General features: G+C 48.1%; 1 protein-coding gene across 1 annotated transcript; it reads right to left on the bottom strand.

The window, feature by feature from the left end:
* Positions 1-711: 711 nt before the first annotated feature.
* On the bottom strand, positions 712-20,641 carry LOC113406852 (transmembrane protein 272-like). The gene is made up of 4 exons (XM_026653641.1): positions 20,584-20,641; positions 8,156-8,215; positions 5,119-5,201; positions 712-1,074 (listed from the first exon to the last, which is right to left on the bottom strand). The coding sequence occupies exons 1-4, from the start codon at positions 20,639-20,641 to the stop codon at positions 712-714; spliced, it is 564 nt and encodes a 187-aa protein (XP_026509426.1).
* Positions 20,642-21,159: the final 518 nt, after the last annotated feature.

Here is a 21,159-nt window from a genome sequence, read left to right as displayed (position 1 = left end):
GGGCTGATAGTCAAAAGATCTAGGTTCAGTTCCTGGCTGACCTTGGCTACATCACTGAATCTCTCTGTGCCTCAGTTCCCCATAGAATAACAGGGTTGTAAGGGACCTCAGGATGTCATCTAGTCCAACCCCCTGCTTAAAGCAGGAACAATCCCAGACAGATTTTTCCCCCAGATCCTTAAATGCCACCCTCAAGGATTGAACTCAAAACCCTGGGTTTAGAAGGCCAATGCTCAAACTACTGAGCTATCCCTCCCCCCATCTGTAATATAGGGACAATGATACATCCTCAAAAGGCTAATGGATATGGCGGTGCTCAGATACCATGGTGATAGACCACATACTACCTATACAAATTGAGAGAAAAATGTATTATGCTGAAACAGAATTCCTAAGGGTCTAAGAATAAGGTTTGAGAGGAGTTTGCTGTCTGCAGTTCTCAGCTGCAGATTTCAATGCTTCAAATGAAACCCCTAACAAAATGGATGTAAAAGTTAGCGGGAGAGCAGCTTGCCATCTATAGCAGCAATTTTACATTACTATGATGTATTATATTAAAAGAGCCAGATGGCACTGGCTTGCACAATTTCCTCAGTATAGTTGGCTGCTATTTTTTTATATATATATATATACACACACTGGTAAATTATTGCCTTTTGTTTTTCATTGGACACCCTTTACCTAACAGCTGTGGTTTAGTTTCTATGGCTTTTAATCCTCTTCTGCAGCATATCTTCGCCTAGAAAAACAATATATACAGAAGCTACAAAAGATAAGCAAAAACAGCACAGTATGACTAATGATAAGAACTCCAACAGCAAAAATGTACAGGGTTTTATCACAATAATCCTGGGGCTGGTGGAAAGGTGGAATGAAATTTGGCAGGTAGACAGAAAACACCCAATAGTTCCCAAGTATGAACCAGATAAAGAGGAAGAGGCTGAGCGTAAGATGGATGTAGTATTTGTGAGCATTCTGCCGCCATGGATATTCATCATCGTCGTCATCATCAATCACGACAGATTTGGAAAGCAGTTGCCGCATCCTGGTGGAGTCATAAAGCAGAAGAGTCACCTGTATGTTGTAGAGACAAAGAAAGTGAATAAACAGAGCCACTGGCTTTAAGGGATCAACTCTGTGAGGTGCTGAGCCCTCACCTCTTATAGACTTCAGCAAAAGCAGAGAGCACTCAGCAACTCTGAAGAACTGCTCAGAATGGTCAGGACTGGCCCCTATAAAAGCCTTCAGCAAAATTAAAACAATAATGTGGCACATAGGTGCCAGCTTCGTCCGTACCCAGGGGTACTCAACCCCACACTCTGCCCCAGGCCCTGCCCCCATCTGCCCTCTTCCCCCAAACCTCCACCCCGTCCTGCCTCTTTCCCCCCCCACTCCACCCCAGACCCCGCCCCCATCCCCAAGTCCCCACCCCATCTCTTCCCGCCCCTGCCCTGTCTAATTCCACCTCCTTCCCTGAGCTCCCTGCTCCTCCCTATTCCTCCCAGAGCCTCCTGCATGCCGCAAAACAGCTGATCACAGTGGGTGGGAGACACTGGGTGGGAGGGGGAGGAGTTTACCAGCAGGGCCACTGGCGGACGGGAGGCGCTGGGGTGGGAGGAGGGAGCTGGCTGCCAGTGGGTGCTGAGCACCCACTAATTTTTTTCCCTGGGTGCTCCAGCCTACTACACAGACACTGCACCGCTCTAACTATACCAACGTAAGCCTTATGCCTCTCATTGAGGTGGGGTTATTATGTCGGTGTAGTAGGGCACCTACATTGGTGGAAGGAAGGCTGTAGTGTAGACACTGACATACTTAGGTCAACATGAGCTGCCTTATGTCGACCTAACTGTGTAGTGTACACAAGCCCCAAGTATAGAACTCACCACCAATTTGGGGTTTGTGCCCTGGTTTTTAACAGTCTACCCTTGAGCTACTGCAGGACAGCTTGGCAAGGTCCATCTATGGCTATTCACCAAGATGGTTAGAGATGCAACCCTATGCCCTGGCTGTCTCTAAACCTCTGATTGCCAGAAGCTGGGACTAGATGACAAGGGATGGATCACTCAATATTGCCCTGTTCATTGGATCTGAAGCATCTGTCACTGGCCACTGTTGGAAGACGGGATACTGGGTTAGATGGACCATTGGTCTGACCCAGTATGGACATTCTTATGTTCTTACACATGAGTATAACCGAGGGTGGAATTGAACCAACTGGATTTAAGGTGATATACAAAGTGCTATTGAGGGGCTATGTTAAAACATGAACTATTCTAATCAAATTATTAAAATCAAGTAGGTCACCACATTACAAAATATAGGCCCAATCCTGCTTCCATTGAAGCCAAAGGCAGAGCCCTGATTGTCTTCAGTAGGAGCAGCACTGGACCCACGTATAGTGTCATTTTTAATGAGAACTGACGACAGGCTAATCACTAATGGCTAGCACAATTTTATTACTAATTAAAATCTTTATTAATCTCTGGTCAACAATATTAGGAGAGTTTCAAGCAATCATATTAAAATTGTGGAAGTCAGCATTGTTGATGAGGGTCGCAGTTCATTACAATGAAAAACTCCCCATTCCCATTTAATTTTCCTAAAGGAAAACTTAGCTGTTATTAATCTAATCCTCTGATTATGCTATTGCCGCAGGAAAGTCCAGCTGAGCAATCAAATGGCTGAGCATTTAACCGGTGGAATTCATGCACAGCAAATGATTTCTAACAAGCTTAAGTACTTTCTTTTCCCCATTCACTTATTTTGCTGAAGATACTGACCACAGCCCCTTGATGGGGACTATTCATTTCTCATTAGTGGGACCATATACTGAACCTATGCTGGGCAAGTGTAGGGTGTGTAGAGACCTCTTAGCAAGAGGGTTCTCTGCCTTTTCCCTCTTCATTGATCCGGGCACAAAAAAGGGGCAAGAGACATGCATAAGGGGAGTGTAGCAGCGTGCAATGCTACTGTTCTCAGGTAAGAGACTGGCAGCCTTGACTTCAGAAGACAGGCTTCCCTTGCCTGGAACATTAGTTTCTCACAGCAGGGGACTCCTACCTCAATCAGATTCTCCCTGGAAAAGTGAGAGAGACTAAATGGAATAGCTAATTGGGAATATCGTACCATATATACCATAGTCTCTGTCAACATGACTACCTACCTGTGCCAGCAAGCAACTTAGGGGCGTCTGCCATGGGTTTTTCTTTGCAGTGTAGAGGGCACTACATGGTTATAGATCAGGAATGGGAAAACTTTTTGGCCCAAGGGCCACATCTGGGAATAGAAATTGTATGGCAGGCCATGAATGCTCATAAAATTGAGGTTGGGGTATGGGAGGGGGTGAGGGCTCTGGTTGGGGGTGTGGGCTCGGGGATGGGGCCAGAAATGAGGAGTTCAGGGTGCGGGAGGGGGCTCCGGGCTGGGGTGGGGGAGTGGTTGCAGGTGGTGGGGGGGTGAGGGCTCCAGCTGGGGGTGGGGGCTCTGGGGTGGGGCTGGGGATGAGGGGCTTGGGGTGCAGGAGGGTGCTCCAGGCTGGGATCAAGGGGTTTGGAGGGCAGGAGGAGGATCAGGACTGGGGCAGGGGGTTGGGGCATGGGGAGAGGCTGAGGGGTGCAGGCTCCGGGTGGCACTTACCTGAAGCGGCTCCTGGAAGCAGTAACATGTCCCTTCTCCGGCTCCTACACAGGTGGCTCTGCACGCTGCCTTGTCCACAGCCACGGCCCCTGTAGCTCCCATTGGAGCACCGGAGGGGGCCATTGAAGTGCGTAGGAGCCGGAGGGGAGCCATGCCACTGCTTCCAGGAGCTGCATGGAACCACCCCTGACCCTGCTCCCTGGCTGGAGCGCCGGAGCACCGGAGTGCGGCAAGCCCCAGACCCCACTCCCCAGCGGGAGCTCGAGGGCTGACTTAAAATGGCAGGTGGGCCAGATCCAGCCCACAGGCTGTAGTTTGCCACCCCTGTTATAGATTGTGTTACAGCATTACAGTCTCCATCATTACCTGGGATGTCACCCAGCTACAGGGATAACCCTGTCAGACAAGCACACACTGGCACAATGAGATTTGTAGAGTAGCTCAGACCAGAGGAACAGCTTCACTATTTTTTTGTTCAGTTCGTGTCTCCTCAAGAGAAGGAGCAGGGTCTGAGGAGTTGGGGGGATTGTTAGAAGAGACAGAGCCTGATTCATTATTGCCCTGCACCTGGTGTAGTCATTTCCACCAGTGCAAAGGGAGTGCATGGAGCATGTGAAATGCAACCGTTCTGATTTGGTGGTATTTTATGCCCACTTTGCATTGGTGGGAATAACTACATACTGCTCAGGGCAAGGTGAATAAAGCTCATTGACAGCTGAATTCCTCTCCTGTCAGCCTCCAAAGCAGGGGCAGATACATTTCAGAACAGATACTGACTCTGATTGTTACGTCCTGTTGACTAAATAAAGCTACCTGTTTTAATCTAGCGGTTTTAAGTGTTTCAGTTAATTCCTGGAGAGGCTTCAGGGCAAGAATCTTCACTCTATGTCTAGGGAGATCAGACCACTAGTACAGGATTTCCAACCTTACAAAGTTTTAGCATCATTTACATGCAGCATGTGATGTTACATTAATCACTTACATCTGTGCCAGCCACTGAGATTGCTGCCTGGTTCACCTGTCCTCATTGATAAAAGAAATAAAATTCAGCCAACCAGAAGCCATTGTCCTTTTATGGCTCAGATGCTGTCTGATTGGCTGAGATACACAATTACTATGTTCTCCTGAATGCACCAGCAGGTCCGTCATGGTACTGTATAGTGAGAAGTTGTTACTTTCCTGTACTAACATCCATTTATTCATTCTAGATCTATCATTTGATAAAATGGAAATCAAATCATTGTAGCAGAACATTTCCACAGGATCAATGCTTCTTGCTTTGGAGATAAATGTGCCTATTTTGTGGTGCAGCAAGGAATTATTATCCTGTGATATCATTCAGTTGCCTCGCTCTCAATCAACCATAAGAATTTAATGTAAATTCTTAAGTATCCTGTCTGAACACAGCTCACTTGAAACATACTTTATAATGTCAAAGTCTTGGCACATAAAACATTTTTCACATACAATGCACAGTACCTTTAAACTGCCGACAACACCACCCACCAACAGATATAAGGGAATTAGTGGTTGAAGTGGGCAGTCTTCCAAAAACTTCATTCCTGAGTACCAAAAATATAATATCGTTTATTACCTTAAGTGGCCAAAATACCAGTATATGCTTTATAGAAAAAAATAAAGATGCAGTAAGTGCAGTGTAGTACTTACAAATAAGCTTCTGGTCCAATCAACATTAAGGTCAGTGGGACTGAATTAAAGGGGCTTTGCATCAGACACAACACAAATGAGGATAATGAACAAACAAAAAGGCAGGGAAGGGAAGAAATAGAATGAAGGTCACAATATCAAGATTATGGGGTTACTCATTTGAGCCAGGTGCATGTTTTTATGGCTCTGTTCATCTTTTGTTACGTGTATTATTACATATAGAGCTGGTCAGAAAAATTCCAACAATTTCAACAAACTTCGGATGGACCCTAAACTGTTTCCTGCCAGGTCGTCTGTCCAGCTCCTCAGCAGCCTGTGAACCAAGAGCCTCGGACCTTGGGAGCAATCCCAGGGCTTCCTGGCTCCACTGCAGTCTGGACAAAGCGCGGGAAATGTGCTGCCAGGAATGATCCTGCATGGTCAGGGAGATGGACTCTGATCTAAAGGGTCACTCCATCTCTAGCTTCGCTTTTTGGAATTTTTAATGACAAAATTTCATTCCTACTTGTTAAAATTTGAAAGTAGATAAATAACCAAGTGGTTGAAAAGATCTCAAATTTTTATAGTTAGGAATTATGGGCTGTTCTTCATGAATATTGAGCTGCACTATTATTTGCATAGTTACAGATCTGTTAATATTAGATAAATATCTAGAAATTCTCTCTTTGACTAGGGCCAAAATGATTGGATGCACATCAATAATCAGATCTATCGAAATCAAGTCATTGTGAGAGATCATTGTAACAGAATGTTATCAGAGAATTCGAGTCCCTTGCTTAGATAATAAATGTCTGCATTTCGCCTTGACATTTAATTTTCCTTAAAATGCCTTCGCAGATATGTAGCTGTCGGAAACCATTATCCTGTGACAACGCTGTATTACACTGACAGTCTCTCTTAATTTCAGCAAGTCATGAAAAAAGGACTCTGCGTCTGATGTGGGAAGTTACCCACAGCTCTGGGCTAATCCCCTAGAATAAATGCCACATTTTCACCTCGAAGTTTCATACATTAAAATCTATTACTAGAAGGGGGTATTAACAACAAAAGGTCAGATTCTAGCCCAGGGCCGGTGCAAGGAAGTTTCGCGCCCTAGGCAAAACTTCCACCTTGCGCCCCCCCACCAGCCCTGCGGCAGCCCCCCCCCCCCCCCACCCCAGCGGCAGCTCCCCACCCCCCCGGCCCGGGGAGCCATGCGGCAGCTCCCCACCCCAGCTCACCTCTGCTCCACCTCCTCCCCAGGCTAATTTTTCCCCTACTGTTACTCACACCTTCTTGTCAACTGTTTGAAATGGGCCATCCTGATTATCACTACAAAAGTTTTTTTTCTCCTGCTGATAATAGCCCACCTTAATTGATTAGTCTCGTTAGAGTTGGTATGGCAACACCCATTTTTTCATGTTCTCTGTGTAAATATATCTTCCTACTGTATTTTCCACTGCATGCATCCGATGAAGTGGGTTTTAGCCCATGAAAGCTTATGCTTTAAATAAATACATTTGTTAGTCTCTAAGGTGCCACAAGTACTCCGCATTCTTTTTGCTGATACAGACTAACACAGCTACCACTCTGAAACCTGTCATACTTCCCAGTGTTCATAAAAGTACTTTAACTGTGAAATTATTCCTGTAGTGCAACCAAACCACTGTAGGAAAGAGCAACATTCACCTTTTTGTTTGTTTAGTTTGTAGCTCAGACCTGAGTCCAGCCATACCCAGCCTTCTTTATACTTAGAGGCATGTGAATTGTGTTTGAAATGAATATGTTTTCAACTGCAGCCTGAAGAGTGTTCTGTGGATCAGAAAGAGCAGTTCACTCTTTTGGCTGTTTGGAGGTGAATTCATATACTGGACATATACTGTACAGTGCACTCTATTTTGTTCACAAGCAATTCAATGACTTGCACATAAGGTGACCAAAGAGCAAATGTGAAAAACTGGGACAGGGGGTGGGGGGTAATAGGAGCCTATATAAGAAAAAGACCCAAAAATCGGGACTGTCCCTATAAAATCAGGACATCTGGTCACCCTACTTGCACCATGTCTTTTATTCAGGATGCAAGTTCTGGGTGAAATTGCCTTTGTACCTGTTTCTTGCTATTTATTATCAGTATTAGTATTATTTTAGCACTTATATGGTTGTTTTCATCTTCAACTCAGGTTCCAATAACTGGGCCAAATCCTGCTTGAGTCATATGAATAATCCCATTGGAGTCAACAGGATTGCCAAATGGGTAAGGTGAGCAGTATTTCGCTACTAATTAAGTTTCCTGACACTGCTGTGAGGTAGATAAGAAAATTAAAAGAGCCACATTTCATAGATGGAGAAATTTAGGAAAAGAGGTTAGGTGGTTTGTCCAAAACTACAGAAGGAGTCGTCAGAACTGGGATTAGAAGGCCGGAATTCCTGGCTCCCCATATAAATGGCTGCTATGGTCGTGCATCTGAAGCCTGGATATCGCCCCAGAAGCTTACAGGGTGAAAAATAATAGTGGAAGGGATGGAGTTTATCATTACGAGTCTGACTCCTATTCAGCATGCTTTTCCCACATAACTCTGCCAACCTGCTTTGATAATGACCTGCACACCCCACGCCAGCTTAAGGAATTACCCAAGCAGATATCAACAACCATAGCAAGCTCTGTGGTGATTTTATGATGTGGACAAACAGATGTAGTGACAAGTATGTACTGTATGACGTCGACAACGATATGTGGTGACATCACCAAAGTCAGGTACACTTGTGTCATAAATCAGATTCAAACTAATCTTTTCACAGGTGGCATTGCTATATAACTATAAAATACCACCAAGCTCCTCTCTTTAAACGTCTTAGATAGACAGCTTACCTGTAAAAGCCATGGACAGTGGTAAAGCAAGGAAAGCAAGAAGCCCAAAAATAAAGCATGCTGTAAAGAAACAAGAATGGTGGGTTATTCAGGTGGCAGTATTTCAGAAGATACCACATCCTATTAAGTATGTCCCCTTGCACCACGCATGTGGACAAGGAGTGTCCATAATCCAATGCAATGAGAGCTTCATTTGGATTGTGTGGGATCAGTGATGACTGGGTTGTGGTGTATTTCACCTGCTGACACTGAATTTTACAGTGATACTTGAGCAGTCTCACCACCTTGGAGCAGCCAGTAATAGCCTATTCATCATGGGCCTGAAGTCCTTCTATTGAACTCCGTGGGCTGTGGAGCAGGCACCATACCAGCACTGGTGGTGGCTTCATCATCTTCTGCAAAATTCAAGCGTTCATTTTCAAATTATTATGTTTCCAGCCCTTGTAATGGTAACAAAAGTTTTCCAAATGCATCCCAATGCAGCAGTGTCTGCCTACCTGTGCAAGACGACAGAAACAATTGCAGCAAGATAAGTGTGAATTCTCCCTATTCTTATCAATAGTGGTCAACTTTGGAGCCTAATGATGGGCATTCAGCATTGTTAAAATGAAATTCTGCACCGCAAAGTAACCGTAAAAAGGTTATTATGGAGTTCCAGGGGTCACATGTTGCTCAGGTTGCAAACAGATCCCAGTGGTGAGTAAGAGCACTAAAAGGAGGTCGAGGTGGCTTAGATAGAAAAAAGCCACTCTAGAGAAAGGCAGTATGATGTTTCTTTGGAGGGCCGAGTTTGCCAAATTTGAACCTTGAACTGTAGGGCATAGTCCCCAGGTAGCTTTGCACAGCTCAGCCCTGCTAATTCAAACCCCCTCCTCATGTCTCAGTGCACAGGAACGGATGGAGCCCCAGCACCGTTAGCAGCTGCACCGGCACACATAGCTATTATATAGCATGTCCTGTTCATAGACCTCAGAGTGCTTTCCAACTGAAGGTAAGTATTATTATCGCTATCTCACAGAAGGAGAAATGGAGACACAAGGGAGTAATAACAATCAAGGGCAGTAACAGATCTGGGAACAGAACCCAGGTCTCCTGACTCCTAGCCCTGGGCTCTAACCACTGGACCATGCTACCTCCCATACACTACATTAACTTTATTAGCTGCGTACTGAGGTCTGAGCTCTTACACTTCACTCCTTCAGCCCCAAACATAGCGTATGTAACATATCCACTAGCTGAAAAGGGCTGAAGGTATTTCGAGATGAAGAAAGCATTTCTGTTTCTTCATCCCCCCTCCATTTTTTTTTCTGCACCATCCTCTCTCTTTTTCTCAAACACTGCCCAGTGCAGCAATTCTCCCTGTTGTCAGGTGTTTGCAAAGAGGCCTACACTTGGCTAAGCTCTTTCAAATGGCCTTTATAGACAACCTCTCATTAAAACAATGGATGCCAAGTTCTATACTATGACCCTCTCACTGTTCCATTACCCAGATTATTATTCAAATGTCCTTTATAGACAACCTCTCATTAAAACAATGGATGCCAAGTTCTATACTATGACCCTCTCACTGTTCCATTACCCAGATTATTATTCTAATACACTGGAATGATTTTGAACTCTAAACCTTACCCGTGAACACTACCAGTTGCCTTGGTAACCCCATTTACTTAATATTCCAGAGAGGACAGTTCAGGTGTTCAGTAGTTGAGTTAACTGTCTGGAGTTATAAGTAAGTAGCATGACTAGTGTAGCAGAATGTAGGTCATCTCTTCCACTGCCATTTTCCCTCTCCAGCCTTCTCCTACACTCACCATGTGGGTACAGAATAAAGAGAATCGTAGGAAGAAGAATCATGATTCTTTAATGTGCAATGGATATTTTCTATGATCAGTTCCAAAGAAAAAACACTGGAATAGGCTCCAGTATACTCTATAAATGGCTTGGCGGGGCACATGTACATGTAGAACTGCACATCTGGCACACAGGTGTTTGGTTTTGTATTTGCCTGCTTTCTATCAACTAGCTTGATTTTGGAGGAGGAAAAAGGCAGCAGGGACCACTCAGAGCTAGAGAAAAAGAAAGATAATGGTTAATCAATTCTCTTCCCCAAGCAGTCACTGGGAATGTATTTCCTCATTATCGCCCCATTCAGCCTCATGCTCTGAGATTTCGCTTTGGAGCAGCAGATGCATGGTCTGGGAATGTTTCCAGATTCATGTTTAACAAAGTGAGACACTCAACAATTGACTATACAATTGGCAGGGTTCTGTAGCCAGTCACAAAGCGTCACCAAGGCCGGCTCTGGCTTTTTTGCCGCCCCAGGCAAAAAAGCCGCCGGCCGCCCCCCTCCCCCTCCGCGGGGGGGGGAGGGTGGCCGGAGCCCTGGGAGGAGGGCGGCAAACCCCGGCTGGGGCTCGCCGCTCTCCCCGCGGCGGCCGAGGGAGGGTGGTGAGCCCGGCCGTGGCCCCGCTCTCCCCGGCGGCCAGAGCGCCGCGCCGCCCCCCTCCAGGTGCCGCCCCAAGCACAAGCTTGGGGGGCTGGTGCCTGGAGCCGGCCCTGAGCGTCACTAGCAGCACTAAAGATTGTTTTCCCTGATACTTGTGGAGTTTTCCTCTAATGGCACAGATAGATACTGGCTGTTTTGTCTAGGTTGTGCTGCCCCTGACTGGACTTAGGACAAATCAATGGAAAATTAGGAACCTAAATACCTTTGTGGAGCTGGGCTAAGCTGCCCAGGAAAACCTTTTGTTAACTGCAGTATGCAAAGGTAGTGCAGACAGTGCCATGCTCCTAGAGCTGGGAATAGCTCTGTATTTACAACAGTTCATGGAAGTGAAATGGCAACATTTCTGTGTTGGTGGCCATATCTCCTCACAGCTGGGCGAGAGAAACCCACCCTCTAGGATCCGACCCCTCATTGCAAGTGGCAAGAAAAGGAGCCTTGTGTTCTGGGAGCACACTCACAAGACAAGGGGAGATGGCTGCCTGATTTTCCAAGGTTGGTCAGGAAGAAACTGTGTTCTGGGAACCCATACCTGGAACCTGGACAACTGGGTGGGGAGGCAGGTAGTCAAGAAAGCCCCCTGCTCTGGGAATGTCTCATTGGATTGCAGGGAGGAGGAGAAGTTTGTTCCCATGTGTTTGGCCCAAAAGAGAGCCCGTTAATGGAGAGGGCCTGCAGTGTTGGGAAGTGGATGACTGGGAAGAGCTCATGCTCTGGGAGCCTGGAAGTGCAACCATAAGGAAGCAGCTGGGTTAGGTTCTGCCCATTCTCTGAACTTTGCGGTCAACAGCAGAATTTGAATTGTGGGCGTGGACACTGAATTTTCAGGCACCACAGTGACTCTGTCCATGGGCAGAGCATAATGGAGGCTGGGGGAGGCTAAGCCTCCTCAAACCTCTGCTAACACTCCCCGCCACAGCCCCAGGCCCAGGCTGTGGCAGGGCTCAGAGCTCCTCCAGGGAGCTGGGGCTCGGGGCAGCCCAGGCTGGCGTGCGGGGTGGCTCAGGCTGGCCAGCTGGGATTCTGGGCGGCTCAGGCGGGTTGGCCTGGAGCTCCTCCAGCCACAGTGGGGGGCTCGGCGCTCCTCTGGCCCCAGCAGGTGAAAGCGGAGGCGGGGCCTTGGGTAGAAGGGGAGGGGTAGGGGCAGGGCCTGGGCAGAAGGGGCAGGGTAGGGAGCTAGCCTCCCCGAATGGGGGGTGTATGTGCCACCCATGACTCTGACCCTTTGTCTAGCAGAGTTACTAGTTTCTGATCTGTCTCCTGCTTGACTCTCTCCTTCTCTTCTTCCCTCTGATGGTTTGAGATCTAAGCTGTTACTTTGTCCCTAGCAACACCATTGTGCCACCGCTCTCCATCCTGCCCGCCCTCGCCTCTCCTCCAGCACGCTTTTGCTGTCTGTAATTACATGCTGAGGTTTAGGCCACACAGCCGACCCCTCTCTCTCATCCTGTGAAGGAAATGGGTTACCACAGAGTACTTAAATGATGCCAATTCATTTGTGGGCTCCTCAGCCTTTATTGTGTTACTATTATTGTTTAAAGAATGTTTGAGGTTTCACATTATCTCAAGCCATTAGATTTACTTCTTTTTAAAAAAAATCCAAAATACAGTGCTAAAATGGCAAGCTAAATAATAGTTTGCTTCGTGGTATGTGTCAGAATTTTCAAAAGTGGCTGAGGAGCACAGCCCATCCACCCACCTTTCTTAGATACCATGATGACATGCATGTGGTATAAGAACCCAGATGGACCAGGTTACAAGCTCTCCCGTGTTTACCTGTCATGTTGCTGGCCATACTTTTACCATCACTCCTAAATGCTGTTTGTTCTATAGCCTGCTGTATGTTTTCGTAGGAGTCTGCAGCGATTTGCTAAGAGATCCAAGGGGTCCCCTTGGTAGGACACCACCAACTTCCAGATGAATTCCATACTTACCTAAGTGTTTTGCTATAGCACTGTGAACTCATCAAATGTAACTGTGGAAAGTGGCAATGTAACGGGCTTAGGTGCACAATGTGTAGATATATTTATTAATATTTTATTGCTTCACAGTAATAAAAGCAATTCTCCAGAGCAGGGTTAGGGATTTAGAAAGAAGATCTGATATAGTTGGGTGGGGGTTGGTGTAACTGTGTGTGTATGGTGTATGTGAAGCCTGGTCTACACTACAAAGTCAGGTTAACATAAACCGCCTTGTGTTGACCTAGCTGTGCATGTGTCTACACTTAAATTTGTCTCCCATCGTTGTAAACGCTCTAGTACACTGATATTATAATACCACCTCCCCAATTGGCGTTAAGCCATGGTCAACGTACAGAGGTCGATGCAGCACAAAGGTAGACATTGAGTTTCTTATGTTCACCCTAATGGTCCTCCAGCAGCTGTCCCACAATTCCCCACACTGACCGCTCGGGTCACAATTGTGAACTTCACTGCCCAGACAGTGGAAGCCACGCCCCCTTAACAGCCACACAAATTTTTGAAATGCCTTTTCCTGATTGTCCATCTTGGTGACCACACCCAGCAGCTCTTCACTGTTGTGTGCAACTGCCCAGCTGACCATGCCAGTTACACAAGTCAGACGCCCTCTGGCTTGGAGCAGACAGGAGATATTGGCTCTCCTGCACCTGTGAAGAAAAGAGGCTGTGCAGGCACAGCTATGGACCAGCCATAGAAATGTGGACATCTATGAGAGGACTGCATTGAGCAGGCAGGGCAAGGGGTACGACAGGAATCAGCAGCAGTGCCACGTGAAAGCAAAGGAACTGTGGCAGGCCTAGCGGAAGGCCAGGGAAGCCAACAGTCAGTCCGGTGTCGAGCCACAGAGGTGCTGCTTTTACAAAGAGCTGCATGCCAGACTTGACAGAGACACTCCCCACCACCACCACTCTGGATACCTTCGAGGAGCCCAAGTCACAGGCCCCTGCCATGAACAGCGAGGATGAGGATGGGGGACATGGAGCCAGGGGTTCCAGCTATGCCGCAAGCCAGGACTATTTGAGACTCCACTGCAGTCCAGACAGTCCCAGCAGTTGAGCCCAGGTGAGCCTGAGGCAGGGAAAGGAACCTCGGGTATGTGTGTAAATTTATTTCCCATTATGGTGATGGCTCCCCCAACTTAGCAGGCAGGGCTGGCTCCAGGCACCAGCTAAAGAAGCAGGTGCTTGGGGCGGCCAATACCAAGGGGCGGCACTCCGGCCGCTATTGGGGCGGCATGTCCGGGTCTTCGGCAGCAATTCGGCGGCGGGTCCCTCAGTCCCTCTTGGAGCGAAGGACCTGCCGCCGAATCGCTGCGATCGTGCTGCCGTGGCTTTTTTTTTTTTCCCGCTTGGGGTGGCAGAAAACCTGGAACTGGCCCGGTTAGCGGGACACAGCCCTCGACCTTTCCTTAAGTTACTCCTACTAGACCAGGTAGCAGTACAACAAAGGGAGGTAGCGTTGTTATCTGCTTCATTTCCCCTGTAAAGTTATCAGGGAGCCATGTAGAGCAGTTTCTTTAGGTACACAGGGATGTCCCTTGAATCCTCCTGAGAGATCTCAATGAAACTTTCATGGAAGAACTCTGCAATCCTCTCCCGAAGATTTCTAGGGATGGCAGCCTTATTTCTTCTTCTGAGGTAGGACTCTGTCCCATGCCAGTCAGCGATAACTTTAGCTGGCTCCATTTCAGTACCCAGGCTAGCAGCATACAGCCTGAGTGGCTTTGGGATGCCAGCAGCAGCTGTGCTCTCTGTGCCTTTGTAGGTGATATCTCACTCCTGAGGGTAACGATCACCACTGCCTGTGGAAAATGGTGCCAGTATTCAGGGCCAAGCACTCCGAGGCAGAAGCGTCAATAAACATGTCTAGTATAACGCTTTAGGGGAGCAAGCGAAGGGAGTTCTGAACCTTAACTTTCGCTTTCCACAGTGGTACCTCTGTGTGTTTTATCTGTAGCTGCTGCTGCCCTTCTGGCCTTCAGGGGTTCCCCCTCCACCCGCACAGAACACCTGAGCCAGATAAGGAGGAGAAAGAAGAGGACTCCAGGTGACATGTTCCACAAGAGCCTGCGAGTCCGTGCTGCATCAGACTGTGAGCAGAGGGCCTGAAGGATGAACACTGCAGACTGCAAGGAGAAGGAAAGAGCAAAGAAGAAAAAGGCCCAGGAGAAAAGGGAGAAGGAGATGTACTAGGACATAATGGGGCTTCTGTGGCAGCAAACACAGATGCTGCAGACTCTTATGGACCTACAGGTTCAGCAAACATGGGCTCACCTCCCTTTGCAATCCATGGAGAACTCCAGTATCGCACCTCCATCCCCCCCCCCCACCTCAACATTGCACATGGCATCAGGGTCTGCATCCCTACCCCTACCACTCCACACTAGGGGACAGTAAGGACAACCACCACTTCACATACACTGACCTGTGAGAGCCACAGTTAATGTATGTGTAGCTAAAATAGACTTGACTGTTCCTTCTTCTTCTTTAATCTCTGTTCCATAAATGTATGATGTATTTGCTTTTAACTGGGAACTGGGAGGTTAGGACCTGGGGGCAAAGGGAGAGGCCCCCAGGAGTTGGGTGGGCATAGAGGGCGGCTGGGACCAGGGGACACAGGGAAGGCCCCCCCAGGAGCTTGGGGGCTGGGAGCTTGGGGCAGAGAGAGGACTGCCTGGAAGCTGGGAGGCATGGAACAGGGCTGGGACCTGGGACCCAGGTAGGGGGCTCCTGGGCAGCTGCTGGGCTGGGACCTGAGGGCACATGTAGGGGCCCCCTGGGAGCTGGGGGGGCATGGAGAGGGACTGGGACCTGGGGGGCACAGGGAAGGCCCCCTGAGGAAGCTGGAGGGCTGAGACCTGAGGGCATAGGGAGGGGCCCCCTGGGAGCTGGGGTGCAGGGTCAGGACTCCCCCAGACTTACTGGTCTCTTTGCCCTGCAGTTTTAGATATCTTCCCACCCGCCACCTCGCACTCCTTCCCCTCACACCTGAAAGAGGCCAGCAACTTCCAGCTCCCATTGGCCAGCTGAGATGCCATGCTCACCTTCCATTGGGTGGCATTGCTTTCATTCAAGCTGTCCATGGAAGGAGGAATGGCGGGGCTGGGACAGTCCCAGAGGGTGGCGAGGACTGGAGCTGGCCCGGTTTGCGGAGTGCAGAGGTGGAACTAGGAGCCAGGCTGGGAAACCAGGTGGGGAAGAACTCAAAAGTTCTGCAGCCACTGCTCGTCATCCCAAACCTGCATTATGAAGTGATTCCACCAGTTGGTGCTAGTTTCTCAGGCCCCACAAGCAGCGCTCCAGCATTTGCAGCTGCTCTGTGAACACCACCAACAACCTTGCATTGGTTCGGGCTATGTCCCACAGCAAGCTGCCCTCCAGGAAATCATTGTGTTCCTTGAGACTCTTCTTGCAGCTCTGCAAATACTGGAAGATCATGCACGCTGTGCTTGGGACGCTCATGACAACAGAGCAGAGCACTGCAGGCTCTATGCTTCTGTCAGAGATTGTGGACCGCGACAAATCCTGCGTGGGTTTGTGGGATTTTCAAAATAGGCATGAAAATGATGGGATAGAGATGGCATTATGGGGAGGAGAAGGTTGCATGATGGGAATTTCAGCCTGCAGTCCCAGTTACCCCAACACTACTCATTTTTGCCCCATCATGCATTGCCAAAACTTCCCAAAACACAGTGTGCTGGATAGTGGCACACTGGGATACCTACCCATGGTGCACCACACAGTGCATCTAAACAAGCACTCCTCGTGAGTACTCAAAGCGCTGGTGGAAGAACTCAAGCGATATACTAACTGCAGCAGCTGTATGCCAAATTCATTTGCATCAGCAAAAGTTTGTCGTGTAGACATGTCCTAAGTAAGAGACATAAGAGAATGGCTCAGGGGATTTAATCTCTAGGTCACCAATCTGTAATTTGCTTGACAGACAGGGAGACTTGGACACAGAGGGTAAGGGTTAAGTGACACTTGCTCAGGATCAGAAAGCAAGTCAGTGGCTTAGCTGGGAATAAAATGCAGGTCTCCTGATTCCCAGCATACTAACCAAGCTGTTCATTTACAAAATATAATTAATGAGTTACCCTCTGAGTGAAGAGATAGGTATTTATTATGCTCATTTCCTGGATGGGGAAAACAGGTGCACAGAGAGGTGAAGGGACTTGGTCAAAGGTCGCACAGGAATTCTGGTAGAGCCAGGAACAGAATAGAGATTTCCTAACTCCCGGGCCTGTGTTTTAAATATAAAACCCTCCTTCCTCTTGAGCTCCTATCCTCCGCTGGCCGTGACCCAATTCATTGCCCACTGGTGACTGTTCTAGTGGTGTATGTTTAATGAGTAAGTGGTCTCAGTGCAGATGCTAAGTGGACATAGATCCACACCACAAAAAACATCAGCACAACCGTCAATATGTTGGGCACCTGAGAATACAGCATGCAGTTCTGGGCCCTTTAATAATAGAGAAAGGTCAATGAATGAGATGGAATTCAAAGGAGGACAGCAAGGAAACTTGAAGGGACTAACTTATGAGGAACAGAATTTGATCTGGTTAGCTTGGCTAAGCAATGACCAAATGAGACACGATAGTCTCTGAAGGGCGCAAGCACCCAAGAGGAAGATGGACTATTTGGGGTGGTCCTAGAGGTTTAAATGCAGTATGAGAAATGGGCTTAGGGTGACCATACATCCTGTTTTGGCTGGGACAGTCCCGTTTTTAAGCTCTGTCCTGGCCGTCTTCTGATCAGTTGAGAAGAGCAAAAAACAAATGCCCAGTTTACCAAACAAGTTGGGTGTGCTTCCCAGGGAAGGGGGGCAGAGGAACATTGTGGGGAGCAGCAATGTGAGGTACCAGGCAGTGGGGCTTAGGGGTCAGCCCCAGGCGGCATGAGGCTCAGCCCCAGGCAGCGCGGATCTCAGGGGTAGGGGGCCAGGGAGTCAGCCCCAGCCCCAGCCCCGGGAGGTGTGGAGCTCAGGAGCGGGGTCAGCCCCAGCCTCTGGCTGTACAGGGCACCAAGCTCGGGGTGTGTGTGTCAGCCTCATCCCCAGCCACGGGTAGCGGGGGCTCGGGGATCAGAACCAGCCATTGGGGGCATGGGGCATGGAGCTCGGGGGGAGGGAGTGGCTCTGGTGAGCCCTATGGGGAGTATGTGGGGCAGCTCAGGCTTAGGCAAGCCCCAGCCATCCTGTTTTTACTTTAGGAAATATGGTTGCCCTAAATGGGATGAAATTGAGCAAAGGAAAGGTTACGTTGGACATCAAGAAAAACGTCCTTATAGTGAGATCTACTAGTGGAATAGTCTTGCAGGGGAAATTGAGAAGTTCCATCCTTTGAGCATTTTAAAAGTGGAGTAGAAAAACCACCCTAGGGTATCCTGCAGGGAGCAGTCCTGCACTGGAAGGAATGTGGATTCATAAATTGAATAGCTCTTTTCCACCGGTAAACTTACATAACACTTATGATAATATATAACAGCACAATCATTTTACAGTGTAAAAGGAATCTGTTCAATAAGGTTCCAACCCTGCAAATATGTGATTTTACGTACATGAGTAGTCACACCAGGTGAAATTCACCCCTGTGCAGAGAGACACCATGAGGCCTAGGCACCTATTTTGAAGGAGTAAGTGGGACTTAAGTGGCAGTTAGGTCTTATGCTGGGGTATGCATGTGTGAGAATTTCACCCATTGTGCATAATTTGTGTTAGTGTTTGCAGGACTGGGCCCTAAAATCATTCACATATTTTCCACATAATTCTGCAGGCTATCTAAATATGTCAGGTGACACTAACTGGACCCATATCTGGGTAATTTATTCCATCAGTCACCCCTGAAGCCCTGATGGCACTATAACACCAGCAGAAAATAGTAACATTTCGATTGTTTCTGTGGTAGGAACAGAAATCTGAAAATACACTGCATCTGCCCTTTTTGTCCTGAAATCCAGAGAGGGGTAAAAATAATGGCCAAGATTCTCTGCTGTGCATGGTTTCCACAAGGGGCGACGGAGGTGATGGAGAGCTGTCCGGTTGCTGAAGCATCTTGTTTCTTGACGCAGTTCTGAACCAGGCACTGCCCCGGTGGAGTTTAGAGCAGTCTGGGGGCTTCTCTAAACTGCGCCAGATGGTCACAGCTCCCAAGCAGCCACTTGCGAAATAAGTAAAGCCAGATCACAGAGTCCTCTGGACACCGTCCTCACTACTCCTTATGCTCTTTATTGGTGGGGGTGACATAGAAGCTCTATGTGAGCTGGGGACTGTTCCCCACCATGTGAATCCTCAGTCAGTCAGTGAGGATTGGTCTCTGCTTTCTAGTCCCTTTGTGTCACTGGAACAACGCAAAGAGAAGAGATGGGAACAGAGAATCCGGCCCAGCAATGTTGCCTACAGTTCTATTTCCTCAGAGTGGGTTCTTGTCAGATTTCACAACCTAGGTCAAGTCTGGCCTAGCCCTTACTGAGGCTACGTCTACACTGGGGGCGGGGGGGGGATCGATTTCAGATACGCAAATTCAGCTACGGGAATAGCGTAGCTGAATTCGACGTATCTGATCCAACTTACCCCGCTGTGAGGACGGTGGCAAATCGACCGCCGCAGCTCCCCCGTCGACGGCGCTTACTCCTACCTGGGCTGGTGGAATACACGCATCGATTCGGGGATCGATTATCGCGTCCCGACGAGACGCGATAAATCGATCCCCAACAGATCGATTTCTACCCGCCGATCTGGGCGGGTAGTGAAGACAAGCCCTTAGATGACAGCCCTCTGTAGCTTGGTGGGGTTTTTCACCTAGGCAGTTGGTATTTGGTACCTCCTCGGGGGAGAAGGTAAGATTCAGTGTGGGCTCTTGCTGTGCCATTTGATAGAGTAGCAGTAGGGTGATTTAATAGCAGCAAAGTCTTTCGGACTGAATTGCTTTCAGTCAGACTATTTTAGGCTACATTTGAAGAACTGGACAGGAGATTGGTGGGAAATATTTAGCTGAAGTTCTAATGTATTGGAATTAGTAACTTTAAAGTATAATTTAGCTTTTGAGAGTCTGTGCATTTTATCGTAATCTTTGTGGAAGACTGTATTTCAGGGGGTTGTGAATTTTAGGTCATTTTGTTATGGAACAAGGAGTGTAGTGGCTAGGGCCGGCTCTAGGCACAGCAAACCAAGCACGTGCTTGGGGTGGCACATTTTCAGGGGTGGCATTACGGCCTTTTTTTTTTTTTTTTTTTGCGTTTCGGGCGGCAAAAGCCTAGATCCGGCCCTGGCAGCAGCAGCGCGTCATGCGCGGGGGGCGCCCTGGGGCCGCTGCAGTTCGTGCCGCAAGAGAGCAGCGCCCGCACCTTGTGGCATCGGATCCCATTTGAAAAGAATTACACTAGATTTGGCTCTGCAGTGCAGTACATTGTAAAGTGTTTTAAGGTGTATTTATAAAATTTAATTTGACCAGGACACTAGAGTTAACATACCTTGTTCCGTACCCGGACCTCAGTTTTACATCACATCTGCAGCACCAATGTGCCTCCTAACACCATGCTTGGACATTGGTTTAGTGCTGACTCAGAAGGCAGAATCAGAAGTTTGAGATTCTCCCATCTATGTACTGACCAGGACCACCTGCGTTTAGGACCCAGTCCTGCAGCATGCTGAGTCCCTCCTGTGAGGTGCTAATTGATTTAGGTAGGAGTTGTCATTACTCCGCACCAGGCAGGAGTAGACCCTTTGGGCTTGATCCAATGCCCAGAGCCTCCATTGACTTACCTGGGCTTTGGGTCTGGCCCTTAGTTTGTTAGTTCTGGTGAGATCATAGCAGAAGGTGGTACGGCTGCCTAAACTCTCATGCCCTTAACTTGCAATGAACTTGGTATTAGCCCATTTTTCTAACTATAGTAACCACAGGGCCGTTTAAGTAATAGAAGGTGATTACTTCTACAGCTGTGACTTACCGTTACTGGCAATTTTAGATATGCACCGGTGACAAGCTTTCTCCAGGCCAGCAGCCATTGGTGATCACTGTCTGGTGTAGCTCTAGAGATAGAAATAATAAGGGTATTACAATAATAAGTTGTGTTTTTAATGAACTAGACATGATGGGCCAGATTCACTGCTTTGCTTTAGCAGCTTTGCGCCTACCCCAGTCACCCAAAGCAGCTGCACACCCAGATTGCTGGAGCAGAACCAAGCAGCCAGAGCATACCAGCGAATCTAGCCCCACTATAAACTGAATGTTAAAGGCTTGATTCACCTCTCACATGACATTGGTGTAAATCAGGAGTAACGCCACTGAAATCAACTGTGTGACATGGGTGTAAGTGAGAGGAGACTGTATAGAAAAAGAGTAGCATGCATGGCCAAAAAGGGGAGTGATGTGGGGGTGCACAACTGGGTGTGTCTGAAAAAGAGGAATTCAGTGCCATCCGCAGAGTGCAAAGAAGGCACTTAGCTAACTGCTCCCCTTTGGCCTTGCTGCTGCTATTAGTCAGGAGCATTCTGGCAGCCACGCAGCAGAGCTTTCATTAATG

The sequence above is a fragment of the Terrapene carolina genome, unplaced genomic scaffold (genome assembly GCF_002925995.2).
Source record: "Terrapene carolina triunguis isolate 2854851 unplaced genomic scaffold, T_m_triunguis-2.0 Scaffold142, whole genome shotgun sequence".
Lineage (NCBI taxonomy): Eukaryota > Metazoa > Chordata > Testudines > Emydidae > Terrapene > Terrapene triunguis.
Note: the sequence above shows the minus strand (reverse complement) of the source record. Positions and strands in the feature narration are given on the sequence as shown.

What these genes read in the sequence shown, in the direction of transcription:
- LOC113406852 (XM_026653641.1), bottom strand. Translation starts at nt 20,641, where the DNA reads ATGGCTGCTGGCCTGGAGAAAGCTTGTCACCGGTGCATATCTAAAATT. An exon ending in ACTGTCCATGGCTTTTACAG is followed by an intron (nt 5,202 to 8,155) that starts GTAAGCTGTCTA and finishes TTTGGTACTCAG; the next exon opens with GAATGAAGTTTTTGGAAGAC. An exon ending in GTGTTGTCGGCAGTTTAAAG is followed by an intron (nt 1,075 to 5,118) that starts GTACTGTGCATT and finishes TACAACATACAG; the next exon opens with GTGACTCTTCTGCTTTATGA.